This window comes from Pseudophryne corroboree, chromosome 12, assembly GCF_028390025.1.
Source record: "Pseudophryne corroboree isolate aPseCor3 chromosome 12, aPseCor3.hap2, whole genome shotgun sequence".
Taxonomy (NCBI): Eukaryota; Metazoa; Chordata; class Amphibia; order Anura; family Myobatrachidae; genus Pseudophryne; species Pseudophryne corroboree.
In genome coordinates this window covers 121,935,622-121,960,284 of record NC_086455.1, presented here as the reverse complement: position 1 = coordinate 121,960,284, position 24,663 = coordinate 121,935,622, and the positions used below count along the sequence as shown (strand labels likewise).

General features: G+C 46.0%; 1 protein-coding gene across 13 annotated transcripts in view; it reads right to left on the bottom strand.

The window, feature by feature from the left end:
- Positions 1-2,800: 2,800 nt before the first annotated feature.
- The window catches only part of KTN1 (kinectin 1), a 277,158-nt gene continuing 255,295 nt past the window's right edge, over positions 2,801-24,663 (bottom strand). For 7 of the 13 annotated variants that reach the window (XM_063947958.1, XM_063947962.1, XM_063947959.1 and 4 more), the window contains 7 exons: positions 23,919-23,990; positions 22,518-22,601; positions 21,480-21,563; positions 19,760-19,843; positions 11,281-11,373; positions 4,136-4,259; positions 2,801-3,270 (listed from right to left, as the gene is read on the bottom strand). In XM_063947958.1, coding sequence (XP_063804028.1) covers positions 3,266-3,270; positions 4,136-4,259; positions 11,281-11,373; positions 19,760-19,843; positions 21,480-21,563; positions 22,518-22,601; positions 23,919-23,990 — 546 coding nt within the window. In that variant the 3' untranslated portion in view covers positions 2,801-3,265. The remainder of the gene's footprint in view (positions 3,271-4,135; positions 4,260-11,280; positions 11,374-19,759; positions 19,844-21,479; positions 21,564-22,517; positions 22,602-23,918; positions 23,991-24,663) is intronic. The other 6 variants (XM_063947963.1, XM_063947970.1, XM_063947964.1 and 3 more) reach the window with 3 other exon arrangements.

Here is a 24,663-nt window from a genome sequence, read left to right as displayed (position 1 = left end):
GGAGGTACTAATTAAGTCATCTCTATTGGGGTGCCTTGAGGACTGTATTTGGGGACCACTGCATTAAACAAATATCACAGAATGGTCAGTAACATACTACCCTGTGTTGCCTGTAATGATGACTAGAGGAGACCTGTGATTCCTAACCCCCTTCGCAGCTGGGATTTGCGCAAACCTGTGCTGAAGCCATTTGTTTACATTTCCAACATCAATTTCAATGAATTTTTATTATGCAGTAGCTACACAAATTATACCATGTTTTGTTTTCCCCAGAATACTTTGTACTTTAAGAACATACCATCAGTCTTTTTTGCTCAAACTCAAATTAAATTTACCTAAAATTTGCAATAACTTTTTTAAATTGAAATTTAAAAAACTGAACTAAAAGCAAATGTGATTTTTTTTAAATATATAAACACAACATATACATATTTTGCAGTTCTTGCTACAACATTAATCCTATGTATTCACAGAAAAACTGCAGCTTTGATTTGATTTGAGAGCTATGTGTAGGAATTTTATCGCAGTCCAACAAGGCCTATAATGTTTTATACCAGAAAACCTACACTAAATGTGGTGAACTTTTTTTTATTTAACACAATATAAAGAGAGATCTGGCCTTAAGATACCAAACCAGAGCATGTGTGATTTCTCTGTGGTGACAATCCTCCCATCACCAGAGCATGTGTGATTTCTCTGTGGTGACAATCCTCCCATCACCAGAGCATGTGTGATTTCTCTGAGGTGACAATCCTCCCATCACCAGAGCATGTGTGATTTCTCTGTGGTGACAATCCTCCCATCACCAGAGCATGTGTGATTTCTCTGTGGTGACAATCCTCCCATCACCAGAGCATGTGTGATTTCTCTGTGGTGACAATCCTCCCATCACCAGAGCATGTGTGATTTCTCTGTGGTGACAATCCTCCCATCACCAGAGCATGTGTGATTTCTCTGTGGTGACAATAATCTCATCACCAGAGCGTGTGCAATTACTCAATGGTGACAATGCTCCCCCATCACCAGCGCATGTGTGATTCCCCCTGGATGACAATCCTCCCATCACCAGAGCATGTGTGATTTCTCTGTGGTGACAATAATCCCATCACCAGAGCATGTGTGATTTCTCTGTGGTGACAATCCTCCCATCACCAGAGCATGTATGATTTCTCTGAGGTGACAATCCTCCCATCACCAGAGCATGTGTGATTTCTCTGTGGTGACAATCCTCCCATCACCAGAGCATGTGTGATTTCTCTGTGGTGACAATCCTCCCATCACCAGAGCATGTGTGATTTCTCTGTGGTGACAATCCTCCCATCACCAGAGCATGTGTGATTTCTCTGTGGTGACAATAATCTCATCACCAGAGCGTGTGCAATTACTCAATGGTGACAATGCTCCCCCATCACCAGCGCATGTGTGATTCCCCCTGGATGACAATCCTCCCATCACCAGAGCATGTGTGATTTCTCTGTGGTGACAATAATCCCATCACCAGAGCATGTGTGATTTCTCTGTGGTGACAATCCTCCCATCACCAGAGCATGTGTGATTTCTCTAGGGTGACAATACTACCATCACCAGAGCATGTATGATTTCTCTGTGGTGACAATCCTCCCATCACCAGAGCATGTGTGATTTCTCTGTGGTGACAATCCTCCCATCACCAGAGCATGTGTGATTTCTCTGTGGTGACAATCCTCCCATCACCAGAGCATGTGTGATTTCTCTGTGGTGACAATCCTCCCATCACCAGAGCATGTGTGATTTCTCTGTGGTGACAATCCTCCCATCACCAGAGCATGTGTGATTTCTCTGTGGTGACAATCCTCCCATCATCAGAGCATGTGTGATTTCTCTAGGGTGACAATACTACCATCACCAGAGCATGTGTGATTTCTCTGTGGTGACAATCCTCCCATCACCAGAGCATGTGTGATTTCTCTGTGGTGACAATCCTCCCATCACCAGAGCATGTGTGATTTCTCTGTGGTGACAATCCTCCCATCACCAGAGCATGTGTGATTTCTCTGTGGTGACAATCCTCCCATCACCAGCATGTGTGATTTCTCTGTGGTGACAATAATCTCATCACCAGAGCGTGTGCAATTACTCCATGGTGACAATGCTCCCCCATCACCAGCGCATGTGTGATTCCCCCTGGATGACAATGGTCCTATCACCAGAGCATGTGCGATTACTCTGGGGTGACGATGCTTCTATCACCAGAGCATGTGTGATAATTCCCCCCATCACCAGAACACTCACTGCATGAACAGATAAAATGTGTGATTAAAGCTTTGCATAGTCTTAAGGGGTGTACTCACGGAGCGATATTCTAAGCAATCTGACCAGATTGCTTAGAATTTAAGCATTATCGCTCCGTGTGTACCCCCTACAGCGATAGCGATGCGCAGCCCCGCGCATCGCTATCGCTGGTGCTAGATTGGCCTGCATGCAGGCCAATCTAGCGGGTCGCTCACTTCACCCGCTGGGTGAAATGAGCGCCCCCCCCCCCCCCCCCCCCGCACGCTCAGCACACATCGCGCTGTGCTGAGCGGGGGGAGAGATGTGTGCTGAGCGGTTCGCTCAGCACACATCTTTCCCACAGCGGCCCGTCTATATGGGCCTTTAGAATTATCCCTTTGTTTGAGGATTGAGCAATCTTGTACTACACCTCTCATTTACTGTCCAAGTATAAAGGGGACATAGTCCCGCGGTAACATCTGCTAACCAGAAACTTTCCCTTCCCAGCTTTGTTGGGTCACTATACACCACTACAAAAACACAAACTGGATTAGCAACAAAAAAAACAGGAGTGTTTTATTTGAGGTTGAAGTCAAGAGGCATCTACTCCCAAAGTGGATATAAGTAAAACAGTGTACAACGTCTGTAATAAAAGGATATATTTGTTACATCATCTTTATCATAGTTGATTCTTCTGAATAAATCTGTATTGAACAAAATAGGATAAAAGGTACACTTCTTTACTGCATCTTTAGGAATGTAGAGATCTAAATTTCCAGAATTTTTTTTTTATTCCATTCTTTTACTATAAAACTAAACTGTCTGCGGAGTTTCTTTTGTTTGTGTATTGTTCTGCTTTAAATCAGTAGTTTAATAAGCATTAGAAAAGATGCATCTCTGTTCAGTGTTTCTGACAAAGTAGAAAGGGTGAAGACATAAATAAGGCTTTAATTTTGGCAAAATATAATTACAATGCCTTCCACTACTTCCAGAATGGAGTAATCCCTTGGTGACTTCATCCTGTGGAGAGATAGGAGATTGGATTATTTATTAAAAGCGTGCAAAGTAATTGTAATAATCCACATGCCAACATTCAAGATCTACCAATCAGTAGAGAGCTTTCAAAAAATGCAAGCTGCACTACTGAAAGCAAACCTCTCAGTGGATGTTGTGTGCTACATTGGGTTTAGGCAACATGGCCCTCCACAGATGCTATGCCAGCGAGTCCTGCCAGCCTTGATATTGTATTCTCCATGTGCTTTGTTAGCGGATTTATACAGGACAAGATACACGCTCATCAACAAATGTCCAGGGTTTATTTTTAGTCAAACAATTAAAATCCAATTGTGAATTAAATTTAAATAAATTTAGTAGAAACAAACACAGCATTGGCAACAATGGGGTAACACCATCCTCAGATGGCGATAGCTGGGGGAGGGCTTAATAATGGGGATGTGGCTGGAGTTGGGAATGGAGGGATCGCAGAAGATATGGGAGATATCACACTCTAAATATATGCGCTTACTTCCTGAAAACAGGTCTTTTGTCAGGGAATAAGCCACAAATATATAATGATAAACAGGAGTAAGTGTACGGAGCTCGGTACAAACTCCTTGCACCAATGATTATGTCCAATGCCCCAATAAATCAGTCAGCCCCTGCACCCCCCCACCTACCAAATACGGAGTTTATGCTGATCTAATATCACACCCAGCATTACACATTACAATTTGCTCCCTGACCAATTTTATTTGTTCAGGGATTCAGACAATCACCATATACATCATCTAGATTACCACTGACAGAAATGATACTTTGGTAAACAATGATAAAACCTGCGCACAAAGATTTTCTTTTTGTTCTGTAAAAACAATACCTTTCATACCTATTATCTGAAGGTTTTCTCGTCCCTTTGTGAGCTGCTGGTTTACTGCCTGCAGACACTGCTGTAATTGCGTCACATTCTGGCTTAAACTTGGAAACATCTTCTCTTTCCTTTCCTGCTCCACCTGGAGTAAAGACAGGAGTGTAAGGCTGGCAGATCACTTGCATTCACATTTACAAGTGGAACCTGGAAAACTGGTAAATAATGATCCTTATGAGAACCACAACCAGGAGACAATTTTGTGATTGGAAGTATTTTACACCCTAATGATAAGACCAATCATCATAACATCAGCGCCCTACATTTTACTTATCCAATAAAAACCTTTATCTGTGTGGTTTTGTTTGTGCTGCGGTGATATCTGGGCTTACTGTACTAAGGGGTACATTTACTAAGGAGTGATAAGAATGGAGAAGTGAGCCAGTGGAGAAATTTCCCCATCAACCAATCAGCAGCTCTGTATCATTTTATAGTATGCGAATTCTAGATGTTGCTTCAGTGCTGATTGGTTGCCATGGGCAACTTCTCCACTGGCTCACTTCTCCAATCTTATCACTAAATGTAAATGTACCCCTTAGTTAATAGGAATTTAATAAATACCGGTAATTCCTTTTCTCCTAGTCCGTAGTGGATACTGGGGTCTTGTACTTTAGTACCATGGGGTATAGATCGGGTCCACTGAAGCCTGGCACTTCAAAACTTTTATAGTGTGTGTCTGTGTGTGCTGGCTACTCCCCTCTATGCCCCTCCTACCAGACTTAGTCTAGGAAAACTGTGCCCGAGGAGACAGACATAATATGAGAGAAGAACAATACAACAGTGGTGAGGCAACAAGCCAACACACAACCATGAACGAAAGGAGGGCGCTAACAGAACAGAGGATAACAACACCAATCTAACCCGGATAGCACGGCTATCCCAACAACATAATGGGACCGCAACGTTGGTCCAACTAAATACTTACACAGGTAAGTAGGAACGAAGCACTGAAGCGGGCGCCCAGTATCCACTACAGACTAGGAGAAAAGGAATTACCGGTAGGTATTAAATTCCTATTTTCTCTTACATCCTAGTGGATACTGGGGTCTCGTACTTTAGTACCATGGGGAAGTCCCAAAGCTCGTAAACAGGCGGGAGAGTGCCGAGACCACTGTAAAACCGCCTGACCAAACTGAAAGTCATCCTTGGCCAAGGTATCGAACCTATAGAATTTAACAAATGTTTTCGATCCAGACCAAGTTGTAGCATGGCACAATTGTAGGGCCGATACACCCCGGGCAGCCGCCCAGGAAGAGCCGACCGACCTCGTCGAGTGGGCTTCAATAGACGTCAGCAAACGCAGAGCCGCCGAAGTATAGGCCTGTTGAATGGTGAACCGGAGCCAACGAGCAATAGATCACTTAGAAGCTGACTGACTAATCTTGGAGGCATCATAAAGGACAAACAGCAAGTCAGAATCCCGATGACGGGCCATCCTTCTGACATAAATCTTCACAGCCCTGACCACATCCAAGAACTCAGGACCCACGGAAGCGTCAGATAACACCGGAACTACAATAGGCTGATTCACATGAAAAGCTGACACCACTTTAGGCAAAAGTTAAGGACGAATCCTAAGTTCCGCCCTGTCTTCATGAAAAATCAAATAAGGGCTCTTACAGGATAAGGCTCCTAATTCAGAGACACGCCTGGCAGATGCCAATGCCAATGACATTACCGTCTTCCAAAATTTAAACTCCACCCTATGTAAGGGTTCAAACCAATTCGACTGGAGAAAGGAAAGAACCACACTGAGGTCCCATGGAGCCGTAGGAGGTACAAATGGCGGCTGCATATGAAGAACACCCTTCAGGAAACTCTGTGCTTCTGGTAACATGGTAAGTTGTTTCTTAAAGAAAATAGAGAGCGCCGAAATCTGAACTTTGATGGAAGCTAAACGTAGGCCCATATCCACTCCCGCTTGCAGGAAAAGTAGAAAACGGCCAATTCTAAAATCCACAGGAGAAACCTTTCTACTTTCACACCAGGAAACATACTTTTTCCAGACACGATGATGATGTTTAGACGCAACTATCTTCCTGGCCTGGACCATGGTGAAAATAACCCCGGAAAGAAGACCCCTTCTCGCTAGAATCTCCCTCTCAACTTACAGCGGCTACGTTTGACGGCTTGGAAGTCTGGATAGACGAACGGACCTTGCTGAAGAAGATTGTCTTGGAGTGGTAAAGGCCAGGGATCCTCCAGAAACATGGCCAGGAGGTCAGAGTACCACGCCCGTCAAAGCCAATCCGGGGCAATTAGAATTGCCTGAACGCTTTCTCTTCTTAGCCTTTTTAGTACCGTTGGCATCAGCGGTAGATGAGGGAACAGGTACACAAACTGGTATATCCACGGTGTCGTCAGTGCGTCCACTGCTACAGCCTGCGGGTCCATCGTTCTGGAACCGTAACGGCATAGCTTCTTGTTGAGACGGGAAGCCATCAGATCTGTCTGCGGACAGCCCCACCGGCGAATCAACTGTTGAAACACCTGGGGATGTAGGCCCCATTCCCCCGGATGGAGGTCGTGCCTGCCTCCTGGAATGAATATGGCTGAGCTGGCCCTTGCGTTGGCCTCTGCACAGAAGAGTATTTTTGAAACATCTCTCATCGCCGCTCTGCTTCTTGTTCCCCCTTGTCGGTTTATGTACGCCACCAACGTGGCGTTTGTCTGATTGAACCTGGATCGCCTGACCCTTCAGGAGATGGGAGGCTTGCAGAAGAGTATTATAAATTGCCCTGAGTTCCAGGATGTTTATCGGTAAAGCCAACTCCTGAACTGACCATAACCCTTCGAACTGGGCCCCTTAGGTCACCGCTCCACAACCCCGAAGGCTGGCATCCATTGTTAGTAGAATCCACAAGTGGATATTGAAGCCACCATAATAGAGAAATCTGTGGTATCGGAGATAGGGACACTTCCTGATGCATATAGAGGTGAGAACCCGACCATTTGTCTATCAGATCCAGTTGAAATGGCCGGGCACGAAACCTGCTGTATTGGATTGCCTTATAAGCAGCCACCATCTTGCCCAGTAAGCGGATGCAAAGATGTATGGAGACCCTAAGAAGACTGAGCTCCGAACGGACCATAGCTTGGATAGTCAACGCCTTCTCCATCGGGAGAAACACCTTTTAAGATACTGTATCAAGTATCATTCCAAAGAATTGAAGATGCAGGGTCAGTTCCAGGTGAGATATCTGAAAATTTAGGATCCATCCATGATCCGTGAGTATGCTGATCGATGCTGTGCAGAAGACGCTCCCTGGGCACAGCCTTTATTAGGAGATCGCCCACATAGGGGACTATGTTCACTCCCATCATGCGCAGCTGCAGCATCATCTCTGCCATGACCTTGGTAAAGACCCTGGAAGATGTGGATAATCCAAAGTGTAAGGCCTGAAACTGGAAATGGTTGTCTAAGATGGCGAACCAGAGGTAAGCCAGATGAGGGTGCCACATGGGAATGTGAAGGTAAGCATCCTTGATATCCAAAGACACCAGGTACTCCCCCTCCTCCAGAGCGGACACCACCGCCCGCAGGGACTCCATCTTGAATTTGAACACCGCAGATACGGTTTTAGAGACTTTAGGTTCAAGATGGGGCGCACTGAACCATCTGGTTCGGGAATGACAAAGACTGGAGTAAAAACCCCGGTTGCGTAATGGAGGTACAGGAACTACCACCCCTGTCTGAAAAAGTTTTTGAATAGCCTCTAACAAGGTAACTTTTGCTGCGGGTAAAGCTGGTAAGCCAGACTTGAAAAACTTGTGAGGAGGGAGTGCTTGAAATTCCAGCCAGTATCCGTGGGAAATGAGGTACCTCACCCAAGGATCCCGGAAGGACTCCGCCCACACGTGGGCAAAGTGTTGAAGGCGAGCACCTACCTGAAAGTCGTCTTGTCGCTGGGGCCAACAGTCACACGGAAGGCTTAGCGGCAGGAGGTCCGGTGGTCTGGTCCGGGGAGACAGCAGGTGCAGGTTTACGGGACTTACCACAAGATCCTCTGGAAGTGGTGGAGACCCCTCGGCCCCTGCCTCTGAACCTTGCCACACAAAAGGACTGCAAGGAGGGTCCGGTGTAAGAACGTCTAGCAGGTGGCACAGCTGACGGCAGATAGGTAGACTTACCCATCGTTGCTTGGGAAATCCACTTGTTTAATTTGTCTCCAAACAAGGCATCACCTGTAAAGGGAAGGTTTTCTACACCCTTTTTGGAATCGGCGTCTGCCGCCCATTGACGTAACCACAAAGCTGCGTGCTGAGATAGCCATAGCAGTAGTGCGGCCATTTATCTTACACAACTCCTTAATAGCCTCGCTCATAAAATTTGCAGCATCCCTTATATGTTGCAGCAGAGTAACGACCTCATCCCGGGGTAGAGTCTAAACCATCAATAACATTATCAGACCACTTTACTACAGCCCTGGAGATCCGCCCGCAAACTATTGTGGGGCGTTTTGCTGCGCCTGCTGCCGTATAAATTGCCTTGAGCTTGTCTCAATTTTATGGCCAGCTGGTTTCCCAGGAACAGGCAGTACCAATTTCTTAGACAGTCTGGATACAGATGTATCAACCAACGGGGTTTTTTCCCAGACCTTCCTATCCTCAGCTGGAAGGGGAAAGGTAGATAAAAACCTCTGAGGAATTTAAATTTTTTTTATCGGGGTTTAACTAAGCCACCCTGGCCAGGGAGTTTAACTCTTTAGACACCAGAACGGCAGCTGAACTCTTAGGTCTACCATTAAAGTATAACTCCTCATCTGGTTCCGCCTCCTGATCTGGTGTGTGTGAGGATCTCTCTTACAGCAAAAATGAGAGCCTCCACCCTAGGGGACAGAGAGCTGTACTTGTCCATATCATCGTCCACATCTGGCTAATCAGAATCAGAATGGAAAACCTGTGGCAGTGAGCGTTTATGTGAAGCCACTAGTGGGGGCTGAGAAGCCTGCTTGGAATCTGCTGCTTTAGCCACACAATCAATGGAGTGTTTTAACACCTGTCTCTCCCTTTTAGCTGCTGCCAATTCAGAATTTACATTATGAATCATCCTCTTAAAGCTATCTAACCAGTCAGGTGCCTGTGAGCTGGGCTCTTGAGGAGATAAGGAACATTGCTCACACGAGTGACCTCACTGAAGACAGGGTAGAATTACAAGCAGCACACATAACCATGTCCACAGATATTATACAGGAAACTATAGCGCAGTCTCTTGACCAACACCCCACAGACCCTAGAGAGCTCCTGTAATGACACTGAGGAGCGGACGCAGCACACAGAACACAGCAGCACAAAGTGTGGGAATAAGTGTATGTGATATAAGTGCAGCAAAGCTACCGCGCTCCCCCCTCCCCTGTCTATGACCCCCAGGTACCAGCTTCAACAGTCTGTAACAGTGTGGGTCCTGGAGGAGCAGCGTGCATGCAGCCTTGATGATCCGCAGTAGCAGGAAATGCGCTTTCCCGTCACTGGTCCCGCTCCGGGAAGCCCCGCCCCTTGCATTGGCGCGCGGTCCCTCAGAAAGATTATACTGGCCACACTAGTAAAACACATGAGAAGTGCATTAAACAGCCCACACAAAGCCTTAAAGACAGTGAACACTGCAGGGCAACAGCCCTGAGCCAGTTCGTTTGCGGCGGGCACCGCAGCTCCGGGCCCGTGACCGTCGCGTGACATGCCGCCTAACTGCACCAGGGACCCGGTGTAACACTCACCGCACCTGGGTCTTCGGCATCTGTTAGAGGGCGACGGCTAGCTGCTGGCGTGGGCATACATACTGACTATGAGAGATCAGCACCTCAGGAGCTCAGTGTCCTGTCAGCTGGGATTACGAACCATTAACCCTCAGGAGGTTGGTTCAGTCACCCCTCTAAGTCCCACGAAGCAGGGAGTCTGTTTTCCAAGCAGAGCTACCTGAAAATAATAAACTAAATTAAATTTAAAGAAAAATCTCTGGAGCTCCAGAGAAGTGCACCCGGCTCCTCGGGCACATTTTTCTAAACTGAGTCTGGTAGTAGGGGCATAGAGGGGAGGTGCCAGCACACACATACACACACTAAAAGTTTTAAAGTGCCAGGCTCCAGTGGACCCAATCTATACCCCACGGTACTAAAGTACAAGACCCCAGTATCCACTAGGACGTAAGAGAAATAGAGGCTATTTTCAGCACTAGAGCTGCAACTGCATCAAAGCTCTGTCCCCAGGGAACTTACTGAATACCAGCGTACATTATTGGCTCCTTTGGTAAAAAGACCATTACTTACCAGGACAATAGTTTTTGCTCTGTAACCACTGTGCATGTTCTTTTGTTTTAAATAAATTTGTCTTTATCGGTTTCTAATAATAAACATACATCAGATACACATGGCTTTGAAATAAAAACAGGTATTATTTTCCATTTCTTATCTGAAACTTCTAAAATACACCAGCACTGCAGTGCAGGAGAAACTGGGTGTCATGGTTACACAAATGACATCACCAAAATGGCCGATGGCTGGTACAGACAAGTACAGACTTAATTTGTTTGTTGTTTACATCACTCCTTAGCCGAAGCTGCTGTGTTAGCCATGCTCGTCATTAAGCAGCGCTAAAAGCAAAAACGTTAACATTTATTTTATGAACCAGGAATTATCGTCTTAAAAATTTTATGCATCTTCAATGAAAAGTCACATTAAGTACTGGTGTACCGTTATCCTTATTCAAAAACATCTGCTAAAAAGGAAACGCCATTTCAGTCAACAGCAAATTTACAGACATTGCTGATAAATCTGATCTAGCAAAGTCACATGTGTGTTTGCCTATACCCACCAATCTGCATAGAGCATTTCTGTTACCTAGAAGACCGTAGTCACACCCAGCGCTTGTGCTCCTCCCTTTCCCCATTTCAGTATAATGTAATAGAGATATACTACCCTCCTATACAGTATGTGACAAATTGTGGTAGCATGCTGGACACATGAGGCTAAATAGATATACTTCTGTTGCATTACAGCTTTGAAATGTAAATGTCCAAACATGACTTTAGCGAGATGGTTGATTCTAGGTCAATCCATATTTTGTGCTTAATGAGTGATACTGTATCTCCGGTATTATCGCCATGGACTCACCCCATCTGGAGAGATGCCGCTGTTTTCTATGACATTACTATCACTCGAGCCTTTCAGTATTTCTAGCTGAATAAGGTCCAGAGATTTCTGAGCCTGGAGAGAGGCAAGTATAGAAGAACAGGACTGAAAAACTGTTTTGTGGAAGCATTCAATAGGTTACAACTATACACATTCTAATCAAAAGAAGTAGCTGTACTAATATTATCAACGTAATCTGGATAATAGGTCATCAGTACAAAGGTCAACAGTCAATACAACCACTATTAGTTAACGTGCATTAGGTTGAAATGGACAAAAGGTCGACATTGTCAAAAGATTGACCTGACAATGGTTGACATTAGTTACTTACCATGTTATTTTTTCATTTTCAACTTTTTCATACTTTACCATCATCGTGGACTACGAGTGGGAATACTAACTTTCCCGCAGCAAGGGGACGTGGAGCACTAATTGTGGTTCCTGGTTATTTTACAGAGAAACGGCAGATAAAAAACCCCAAAGAAAAACAACCTCATCTCAACCTTTTCCTGTGTCGACCTGGTGCATGGCGACCTTTTGGGGTCGACCTAGATACTGTCAACCTTTTTCAGGTCAACCCAATGATCCACACCCATTATCAACAATCAGGGAAACCTATTGCTCACGGTTCTAGAAGTCATCCACTCAAATAGGTCCTCTCTTATATGTGGATCGGGTCCACTACGATATGCCGGCGGTCGGGCCCCCGGCGACCAGCATACTGGCGCCGGGAGCCCGACCGCCGGCATACCGACAGCGTGGCGAGCACAAATGAGCCCCTTGCAGGCTCGCCGCGCTCGCCACGCTACGGGCACGGTGGCGCGCCACGCTATTTTATTCTCCCTCCAGGGGGGTCGTGGACCCCCACGAGGGAGAATAAGTGTCGGTATGCCGGCTGTCGGGATCCCAGCGCCGGTATACTGTGCGCCGGGATCCCGTCAGTCGGCATACTGAAGACCACCCATGTGGATCCTCCCCCCAATAACATTCATTTAGCTTATGTCCACCCCACCGATCCAAAGATGGCTCTTTTATTGGTCTCCAACTGAGCGTATGCAAAGCTTCCCGCACCTCACAACGTCCTATGACAAATCATTCTGTATGTTACTCAGCCACATTTTCTAAAAACCGGATGGTCTATCAAATGCATTCAAACTCCAGGTGTTGCTGTCCATCAGACCCCACTGCTAGCAATATCTGGAGAACCATGATAGCATAGTACAGACACTCTGGGATCTGGTAACGGCAAGAGAAGTGTCAAATACACCACAGGTAGAATATAGCACACCCATCCAAAAATAAATAAAACCATGAAATAAAAATAAGAAGTGTAATGCAGCCAAACACTTTGCATACTGCACAAGAGTGGAATATCAATGTCTGGGCCAGTTCAGACATCCACAATCTCTGGCTTAGCAATGAAGCTATGACTCTCCCACCTTGCCGAGATATATGCAGTTTACTAACTGCGATTCCATCAGTAACAAAGCAAAAATAGGATTTTAATTACCTACCAGTAAATCCTTTTCTCGTAGTCCGTAGTCGATACTGGGAATCCATTCAGTACCATGGGGTTTAGACTGGTCCACTAGGAGCCTTGGGCACTTTAAGAATTTGATAGTGTGCGCTGGCTCCTCCCTCTATGCCCCTCCCACCAGCCTCAATCTAGGAAACTGTGCCCGAGGAGAGGGACATACTTTGAGAGAAGGATGGATAAAGAAAGTGGTGAGATTACGAACCATGCTTAGCCATGCTAACCAAACTTGAAACCATGAACAGCAACAGCTGAACCAACCAGAATACTTAATTAAGTAACTGTGCAGGAAGAAAGAAGCACCGGGCGGGTGCCCAGTATCCCCTACAGACTACGAGAAAAGGATTTATCGATAGGTAATTAAAATCCTATTTTCTCTTACGTCCTTGGGGATACTGGGAATCCATTTAATACCATGGGGAAGTACCAAAGCTCCCAAACCGGGTGGGAGAGTGCTGAGGTCCCTGCAGAACTGATTGACCAAACTGAAGGTCCTCCGAGGCCAAAGTATCGAACCTGTAAAACTTTGCAAACGTGTTCGAACCTGGCCAAGTAGCTGCTCGGCAGAGCTGTAATGCCGAGACACCCCAGGCAGCCGCACAAGAAGAACCCACCGACCTAGTAGAATGGGCCTGTACAGATTTTGGAACCGGCAATCCTGCCGTAGAATAAGCATGCTGGATAGTGAGCCTGATCCAGTGTGCAATAGACTGCTTTGAGGCAGAACACCCAATTTTATTGGGATCATAGAGAACGAACAGTGAGTCGGAAATTCCTGTGACGAGCTGTTCTCTTTACATACACCTTCAAAGCCCTCACAACATCCAAAGACTTTGAAGTAGCAGAGGTGTCTGTCACAGCTGGAACCACAATAGCTTGGTTGATGTGAAACGTGGACACCACCTTAGGAAGAAATTGCTGCCGAGTTCTGAGTTCAGCTCTGTTCTCATGGAAAATTAAGTAGGGACTCTTGTGAGACAATGCCCCTAGCTCCGACACACGTCTTGCTGAAGCCAAGGCCAACAGTGTGACGGTCTTCCACTTAAGGTACTTTACGTCAACCTTCTGTAATGGTTCAAACCAGTCCCATTGGAGAAACTACGGCACCAAATTGAGATCCCAAAGTGCGGTGGGAGGCACAAAGGGAGGCTGGATGTGCAGAACACCTTTCAAGAACATCTGGACATCAGGGAGAGAAGCCAATTGTTTCTGAAATTAAATAGACAAGGCCGAAATCTGGACTTTAATGAAGCCTAGGTGAAGGCGCACATCCACTCCCGACTGCAGAAAAAGCAGTCTCACACCAAGAGACATACTTCTTCCATATATGGTGGTAATGTTTAGACGTTACCCCCTTCCTGGCTTGGATCATAGTCGGGATGACCTTGTCAGGAATCCCTCTCCTGGCCAGAATCAGCCGTTCAACTTCCATGCCGTTAAACGTAGCCGCGGTAAGTCTTGATAGATGAACGGGCCCTGTTGCAGAAGATCCTCGTGAAGAGGTAGAGGCCGCGGATCTTCTCGAGATGTTTATCGACCCTTCGAGTCCAGTCCGGAGCAATGAGGATTGCTTGAACCTTTTCCCTGTTTATTCTCTTTGGAATTCTTGGGATCAGAGGAAGTGGAGGAAATACATGCACTGGCTGGGAGACCCACGGAGTTGTCAGAGCATCTACTGCCACTGCTTATGGGTCTCTCGACCTGGAACAATACCGCTTGAGCTTCTTGTTGAGTCGAGAGGCCATCATGTCGATCTGTGGATATCCCCACCGACGTGTCAACTACCGGAACACATCCGGGTGGAGGCCCCACTCCACCGGGTGCAGGTCGTGTCTGCTGAGGAGGTCTGCTTCCCAGTTGTCTACTCTAGGAATGAAGACCCCCGACAATGCCACGGCGTGTTTTTCCACCCAGAGGAGAATACTTGAAACCTCTGACATTGCTACTCTGCTTTTCGTTCCGCCCTGTCGGTTTATTTATGTTACCACCGTTACATTGTCCGACTGGACTTGAATGGCCTGATTCCGAAGCAAAGATGAAGCCTGCAGAAGGGAGTTGTAGATTGCCCTGAGTTCCAAAATGTTTATTGGAAGGACGACTTCCCGACTTGACCATCTTCCTTGAAACTGCACCCCCTGGGTGACTGCTCCCCAACCTCTGAGGCTTGTTTTTAGCAGCATCCAAGTCTAACTCACGAACCTGCGACCCCCGACAAGGTGAGAAGTCTGTAGCCACCACAGAAGGGAGATCCTGGCTCTTGGCGACAGACAGATCCTCTGGTGCATGTGAAGATGCGAATCGGACCATTTGTCCAACAGATCCAGCTGTAAGGGCCTCGAATGAAACCTTCCGCACTTAAGCGCCTTGTAAGAGGCCACCATTTTCCCCAGAAGGCGAATGCACAGATGCACCGAGATCCGGGTTGGCTTCAGGACAGCCCGAACCATCGACTGGATTACCATAGCCTTCTCCAAGGGAAGGAACACTCACTGAGACTATGTGTCCAGTATCATTCCCAGGAAAGGAAGCCTCTGCGTTGGTTCCAGGTGAGATTTTGTTAAGTTCAGAATCCACCCATGATCCAAGAGTAGGCTGGTTGAGAGGCCAATGCTGTCTAACAACCGCTCCCTGGACGGTGCCTTTATCAGAAGATCGTCCAGGTACGGAATTATGTTCACTCCCTGTTTTCGGAGTAGAAACATCAGCTCTGACATCACTTTGGTGAACACTCTCGGTGCCGTGGAGAGACTAAATGGCAGGGCCTGGAACTGGTAGTGACAGTCCTGCAATGCAAACCGTAGATAAGCCTGATGAGGCGGCCAGATCGAAATGTGAAGTTACGCATCCTTGATATCTAGAGACACTAGGAATTCCCCCTCCTCCAGACCTGAGATCACCGCTCTCAAAGACTCCATCTTGAATTTGAACACTCATAAGTACGGGTTCAAAGACTTGAGGTTCAAAATTGGTCTTACCGAACCGTCCGTTTTCGGTACTACAAACAAGTTGGAATAATACCCCTTGTTTTGCAGATGAGGTGGAACTGGAACAATGACCTGAGTCTGTACCAGTTTTTGAATTGCGTCCTGTAAAGTTATACATGCCTCTGGTAAGCCTGATTTGAAGAATCTGTGTGGTGGGAGCTCCTGAAACTCCAGTCTGTAGCCCTGGGAAATAAGATCTATGACCTAGGGATCCTGGCATGAACTTGTCCAGATGTGACAGAAAATTTTTAGTCGGGCTCCCACCCGCCAGTCTTCCAGGCATCGCGGTCCATAGTGTTCACTCTAGGCTGTTTTAGCAGGGCGCCGCGACATGCCCGTTTTTTAGCAGGCAAAACTCGCCCTGCCCCTTTTGCGGCGCCCTGCTAGAACAGCCGCCCGCTTCCAGCCCTCCCGGCGTGTATAGATGCCGTGCGCATGTGCGCGGCATCCATTCACGCATTGGGAGAGAGCTGGGGGAAGCCCAGCACCGACGGAGGTGCTGGGCACGCCCCCAAGAGTGACGTCGCCGGCCACAAACGCTCTCTATAGTAGCGTCTGTGGGCCGCACCGCCCCCTAAAATGACGTAGGCGTGGCAACGCCCCCTAATTTGCGTGGCCGCGCCCCCGGAGTCCAGCTCCATGCCCCTTTTCACTCCTAGAGTGAACACTAAGTCCACAGTCATGCTGAAGACTTTGAGGAAGCAGCGCTTGAGCTCTGTTACAGAGAACTGGCAGTTGCTGGTTTTGCGTGGCTTACCTCTAGTGGCTGTAGAAGAACCTCTGGTTTTGCCCCTAAACTTGGCCGTCTGAAAGGACTGTAAATTTTAACCTGAGTAAGCCTTCCTGGCTGGGGGAGCTGCGGAAGGAAGATGTGTGTACTAAACCGCAGTAGCTTTGGAGATCCATTTGTCTAGTTCATCTCCAAATAAGGCCTCTCCTGTGAAGGGTAGGCCTTCCACGCCATTCCTGGAGTCTGCGTCAGCAGTCCACTGGCGTAGACATAAGCCCCTGCGCGCTGACACTGTCATAGTAGTGGTGCGTGCATTAAGCAAAACTATTTCTTTTATGGCTTCCATCATAACGTTCGCAGAGTCCTGTATATGTTGCAGGAGTAAAATAATCTCCACTTAAGGCAAGGTATCTAACCCCTCAATTAGGTTACCCGACCATCTGGCAATGGCCTTAATAATCCACCCACATTCTATAGTGGGTCTCTGGGCCACCCCAGCAGCTGTATACTAGGATTTGAGTGCGTTCTCAATTCTACGAACAATTTTTCATTACAGCCTGGATACTGATGCATCCACTATCGGTGGATTTTCCCATTTTTTCCCCCTATCCTCAGGAGGAAAAGGAAAAGATAATAGCAACCTTTTAGGGATTTGAAATTTCCTATCAGGATTAACCCACGGTTCTTCAAACAGGGTATTTAGTTCCTTTGACACAGGAAAAGTGTCCGAGGATTTCTTTTTTATATTAAAATAAGATTCCTCACTCTCCTCTGTCACCTTATCAGGGATATGCAGAACTTCTCTGATAGCCTCTATTTCCTGTGACAGAGAAGCCTCCCCCACCTCTGAGTCCACCTCCCCCTCCATCATCAGAGTCAGACTGCAGGATATGGGCCAAAATACGTTTTTGCGGACAAATGACAGGGGACTGAGATGCTGGTTTGGATACTGAGTTTCTTTTCATAAACTCAGTCATCGATTGTCTTAAGTATTGTGTCTCTTTCTCATTGCGGGACAATTTATTAGAAATATTGGAAATCATTCCCTTAATGGAGTCCAGCTAAGCTGGCCTGCCCCGCTAGCCTGGGAAGGTACACTGCACTGAGTACACTGTAGTGAACCCCCTGGGGAAGAGGAACACTATGCCTTACATGAAACACACTCTTTGCCTGACATACTGTGACAGTACACATACACACACAAGAAAAGGTTAAATGCATAATTAACCCACAAAGAGCCCTTCCAGGGAGACACAGAGATAGTATGGAGCTAGCACACGGCGCCCTTACCACTAATGCCAAGCTTAGCCGGGTTGCAGACTAAGTACCTAGATTAGGGACTCCGTACACTAATAATCGCTCTCCCCCTGCTATGACCCCCTGGTACCGCTGAGGCAATTTGGAGTCTCTCCGGAGGAGCTGCGCGTCCCTGTCAGTCAGCATCTGTGTCTGCTGCAGAGGTAAAACGGCGCTGGTGAGCGGCTGGATCCGCTCATAGTAAAGCCCTGCCCCTTCAATGGCGCGCGGTCTTCACGCTCTTTTTTTATACTGGCGAGGTCATTTTGTGCCTAAAATGGAGTCAGTCCCCTTTTAAGTCTCTAAATTGGGACCGACTCAGTTCGCCCCCTTAGAAGCTGTGTGTCTGCACTGTGTACTGAATCTGGAGACTCAGTCGCCCCATATAGAAACCGTGCGTCTCCGTACCCTCATGTCGCCATAATGGCCGGCGACCCACTAACTAGGACGCCGACTTAGTACTCACCACTCTTCTATCTTCTGGCTCTGTTAGGGGTGGCGGCGTGCTGTGGGAATGTACGCTCGCCGTGGTGGGGCTTGCGAATAGTTCCATCAGGAGCTAGTGTCCTGTCAGCGGGGAATGGGACCATAAACTCTTCAAGAGGTTGGGCCATTCCCCCGCTTAAGTCCCACGAAGCAGGCAGGCTGGCGTCATCCAGTCCTGCCTGAAAACAAGAAACAGATAAAATAAATGCAGAAAACTCTTCAGGAGCTTCCAGTGACGTGACCGGCTCCTCCGGGCACATTTTCTAAACGGAGTCTGGTAGGAGGGGAGTAGAGGGTGGAGCCAACGCATACTATCAAATTCTTAAAGTGACCAAGGCTCCTAGTGGACCCATCTATACCCCATGGTACAAAATGGATTCCCAATATCCCCAAGGACGTAAGAGAAAAATTCTTGGTGTTTCAGTAAAAGAATAAACCACATTGTATTCTGTGCAAAATGCAGCGTGATGTTCCAGCCCGTGGGGGTGATTCAGACCTGATCGTAGATGTGCTAAATTTAGCACATCTAAGATCAGATTCTCTGACATGCAGGGGAACACCCCTTCCACCCCCCACGGCGATGCTTTCGCACCTGCCAAGTTCTGGAGCGCAGCGGCTTCGCGTGATGTCACACAGCCGCCACGGCCTGCCCCAGCAACGATACGGACACGCCGCGCATTTCACTGGGTGCGTGCGCACTGCTCAAAGGGCTTCAGGCTGCAACGGCAGCGATCGGGTCTGAATTAGGCCCCAAGTTACATAGTGTGGTCTAAAGAAAAACACTGACAAGCAACAATAAACAATTGCAAAGAAGAAACAAAACAGCCCTGGCACATGGAGGGGAATGGAGGTGGCATACTAATAAGAAACTAAGTGGAACTAACGTTACACCAGGCAGACAAGGAACGCCGCTCAGAGACAGAACACCCAGCACATATGCGCACCATTGCTCTAAGCAGCAGCAGGTATACATTGTACTACACTGTGAGGAGGAGGCAGCACATAACTGGCAGTAGGGATGGTGTAATGGTTAGCATTACTGTCGCACAGCACTAAGGTCATGGGTTCGAGTCCCACCATGGCCCTAATTGTGTGGAGTTTGTATATTCTCCCCGTACTTGCATGGGCTTCACGGGTGCTCCAATTTACTCCCACACATTAATTGGCGCCCAACAAAATTAACCCTAGCTCGCAAGTGTGTGCATGTACATGTGTTAGAGAATATAGATTGTAAGCTCCTCTGGGCTAGGAACTAATGTGAATGGCCAAATACTCTCTACAAAGCGCTGCGGAATATGTGTGGGCTATATAAATAGCTGGTAATAGCATTCAGGTTCTCAATGGAAATTGCAGTTCAACAAGACTGATGTGGCATTTATTACACGTGCTTCCTTCAGTTCCACTAGACTACATAAAGATGACATTTCATACCTCATGCAAGTCACTTGCCATTTTCTGCCTCTGCTTCTGTTCCCCCTCCAGCTTCTGCAATGTTTCATTCAGTTGAGTCTTCAGCTATTGGTATTAGAGAAGAATACAAATTTTTTTTTTAAATTCTATACAAATAATTTTTTTTCCGATATTGGAATGTCAACAAGAACCATATAGATTAATAGTGAAAAAATCCTCACCATACACACAGTATATAGATTTTGTTAATAGAGTATTGAGCAATTGGGTGGCGGGGAGTAAGACATCCTGCAGAACAGTCACATTCCTGGACACAACATGCATGACTGGCTTTTTTTTTTTTAATGAAACTTTGTATCTGTATTAGAGACCTCTTCCATAGATCTGACCATCTAACTAACTGCTAGTTACAGCTGCTGTTCCATCACAGGGAGCTTCTCTTTAGGTTGCACCTGGGCAGTCAGATCTGGGTTTGGCTCAAACTACGTAGTGTGATTGGCTGACTGGGAGATCGGAATATAATCCAGCAAATCACAGTACAGAGAGGGACCAAACTGCCAAAGTCATACACACATTATATACACACACACTAGAAGTATCTCCAAGCCACCATAGGTCTCCCATAGCTTAAAGCAACGTGATAAACAGTTATATTTTCAATACAACAACATAATATCAATAAGCAATTGCTCTTTTTGTCTTACTGGGTTTAAGCTTTTCCTCCCTAGCAGTAAGAAGGCGGCTTCTCTGAGATGCCCACTGCATCTGGCCAAGCCCACTCTGATATGACCATGTCCTCAGAATGTAGCAGCCACTCCCCTCCCGCAATTCCTGATGTTACTGTACATTCAGAAAGGGCACACGCTTGGCTTTCTGACTGCTTCCACAGCTTTACAGATTGGGTAACTTGAATGCACACTTCTTAAAATGCATTTATTTGTAAGTAAAACCATTATCAGCCGTCTCTGCTGATACAGGCTGCTTGTCGTCTATAAAAACTGGTTATAATGTCTGGTACATACAGAATACGTATAGGTCTGATAAAGTTTGAGGAGAGTGATAATCATGGTACTATATATTTCTGCTAAATATGGCTGAGTGCAGTGAGCAACATCTGAATGTTTCTTATAAAGGAAAAAGCTGCACTGAATTTCTTACCAAGGTAATATACAAATTAACTTTCGCTAATACAAATAAAAATACTTCACGTTTAGGTCCACTTCACATGATTAGACGTCAATAAGTTTGAGTTGCATGCACGCACATTCCAGGGTGGTAAATAGAACTACTTTTTCTATCTTGCATATCCCTGTTTAATGCAGGTCCTGTTTTTCCCTTCTGTAGCTGTGAAGCACTGTCGCAACTACAAATCTACGATAACAGGATTTTACTTCTTTCATTACATCAGAAACCGTTCATGGGCCAAAATATATACAATCTTTGACATATGTATAGGAATGTGTCACTTATCCATAAGATAAGACATAACAGCATGTTAGTCTAGCCCAACAATTTCGAAGTCCCTTTCCAGCATAAAACAGGATTAATGCATGCAACGTGATTCTCATTTAGGTGAAGTAAGGAAGGAAAGCCCGATACCGTAAAATGACATATAAAGATAAAGAAGCAGAGGCTGAAAGCCTGGCAGAGGGATATAGCTCCATATTACACCTGACAGGAAAGAGTAGCAGACAGGTAGCAGTGGGTGCTCTAGGTACACAGAAGAGAGACAGCTTCTTACCAAGGTCAGCTCTTCATTCTGCCTTATTGCCTCTGAATATGAACCGTCAAGCTTTCTTTGCAATTCAGTCAACAGATCTTTCAGCTGAAACGAAGTTCAGAGTTTTTACAGAAGCCGTCCTACCATAGGTACAGAAGGATTGGCGACATGCCGCCTTAATAGCCTCTGCCAGTCAGCACATAAACAGCCCATCTGAGGATCACATAGGGCCCAGTAGGATTACTGCAGAGCTATAGCACTAGCTCCTGGATGGAATAAGCGATCGCCACCAACATAATGGCAAATAACGCTTTCACTTAAGAAACGGTAGCCATGATGTAGGTACGAAAAAGACACACCTGCAAAGTATGCTGAGTATTAATGCAACAAAATACATAACACAAAGGGTTGGGGCAGACACCTGAACAAATACCTTTCCGTGTTGTCTTAGGGGTAGATTTACTAAAGCTTCTAAAACAAGACAAGTGAAGGTGATGCACATAGCAGCCAATCAGATTCTACTTATTTATTTGTCTATTGCAGTGTTCCCCAACCTCAATCCTCAAGGCACACTGTGGGGTAAATTTACTAAAGCTTCTAAAACAGAGCATTGGTGAGGTTGTCCATAGCAACCAATCAGATGAAGTCTATCATTTTCTAAAAGGCAATTGAGGAATGATAGGCAGCATCTGATAGTTTGCTATGGGCAACATCACCAATTCGCTGTTTTAGAAGCTTTATTAAATTTACCGCTAACAGTCCAGGTTATAGTGATAGCCTTGCTTTAGCACAGATGGTTAAATCAAAATAACTGAGGTACTAGTTAATTCACCTGTGCTTAAGTATGGCTATCCTTAAAACCTGGACTGTTAGTGTGCCTAGAGGACTGTGGTTGGGAACCCCTGGTCTGATTGCATTCTAAAAAACGATATACAGAATCTGGTTGCTATGGGCAACACCTCTTAGACGTTTTAGTAAATCTACCCCTTAATGAGAAATGCTGCAAATCCGACTGCAGTACAGGTCACTATATCAATATACAGTTTGCTATCTACCTACCTCTCGTACTTCAGACACATAAGTGGCTCTTTCCAGCTCTGCCTTTTCCAGCTCTGTTTCTATATGTTCCTTCTCTTTTAGGAGCTGATCATAATAAAAATAGAACAATGATGAATACATAAGGTCAGAACGCACTCTTCCTTTCTATGCAAATATGCTCATGGTAAAGCACACAAAGCATACACGGTATAGGGGTAATGCACTCCGTACTGTAAATAAGAAGCGTATTATAAAGCTCCATGTCTGTAGTAAAGCTTGGGGCTATAAGATTAGCGGTTTTATATCAGCCACAGATTTCCGAGCAGACTCCTAACATGCATAAGGGTTTACAGTAAGGGGTGCATTATCCCTTATACTACACGGGTGTCTCTGTCCAACGCTGAAGTGTTGACATCCGAAAATGTATACATATATTCTGTACAGACCATTATGTGTTGTATTCTATTGTATCATCTGCAAAGTGCAAGCTAATACCATGCTAATCGCAGGCGCAGAATATTAAAAGTGTAGAATGAAATGTTTGTTGAAAGCAAAATCACTGAACTAATTTCAATACTCCTCCTCTAATTATCGCATTGCTTCATCAAAGTGGCAGAAAAGCAGGTCTACGCCATAATTTGCAGCTGGACACCGTGAGCATGTGCTCCTTGCTGCTAGCCAGTGCACACTTCTGTTCTCCGTGCACCCATGCATACATTAGGCCCACTGTACATAGTAGTTTGGGAGATGTGTGTGTATAGATGCTATGTGGCTGATGTGATCATGCAAACAGCCATTCAAAACCATATGTGGTTTACATACCGCCCGTCGGGATCCCGGCTGTCTCAATACCGACACCAGTATCCCGACTGCGGTACTATACCGCCACCGGAATACCAGCGAGGTAGGCAATTCCCCCTCTATGGGTGTCCCCAACATCCATGGAGGGAGAATAGAACCTGTGGCCAGTAAAGCTCCCCACCAAGCCAGCGTTGTGGCGAGTGCAAGCCCTGCCGGCATACTGGTGCACGGGATGCCAATGTCGGTGTTCTGACATTCGGCATCCCGTGCGGTGGTATCACAGACCGATCCCATTCAAAACAATGACAATGCCAACAAGAAGAGGAAGACGGCTAACAAAGGGCAACTCCGAGCCCTGCCCAACACACCTCAACAATTTCAACACCTGAAAGGAGGACTCAAGTCTACATTAACAGGTCGCATCCTAGCTGGTTTATATAAAAATATATATAAAGCCACTTTGTCATGACTGGTTTGTTTACACATATACAGACTTACACATTTCATCGTAGTGCAGCATATGAATAATGGACTGCTTTAAAACACACCCTGGGGACGTGTGACATACAGTAGGTTTTGTACTGCATTACATGCCAGCAGGAAATGTGGCTGGAAACTTACATTTTCAGATTCCTTGTTTCGTCTTTTCAGTTTATCCAACTCCTGTTCCAGTAAGTGAACTTTAGATATTACCTGGATTCAAAATATAGACACATACATTTAATTAGGAAAGCAAAGAAGGCACAATTACCTACCAAAAAAACAACAACATTTAAATAGCGCCTCTGAAACTAATATTCTATGTACAAACACTTCCAGAAAATAACTCCTCCTCCTCCAGGAGAAATGTAGAGCGCACACCGGCTAGATCAGACAAAGGGTGGAAGGCTTTGCAGTGGGTAATATTCGCACTTGATTACCAAGGTTGTGAAATTCATGTAGAACTAGTATGGGATTTCTACGCTTACAGTAAATCCTATTCTCTATATCCAATGTAGGACAATGGAGGATGGAGCCACCATAATGACTGACACTTTAAATATCATCCCCACTCTGCTATATCCCCACCAATCAGTGAAGTCCATTATTTTCTAAACAGAACCCACAGAACGGAACCAGCGAGAACCAAACTAATAGAGACACAACAACTGACTCCACCTTACAGATGTGTCCTCATACACTATTATAGCAGTTGTGCCACACAGACTAGTCCATGGCCTGTGCGACTCCGCTTGCGTCAACCCACTTCGTCATGACTTGTTTGCTGGAATGTGCATTTTATTAGCAATGTGATACAGTAAAACCACGTCACAAGACTAGTGATTAATCAGATATGCGACATTTCTGTAGCAAAGGAGTCCGAATC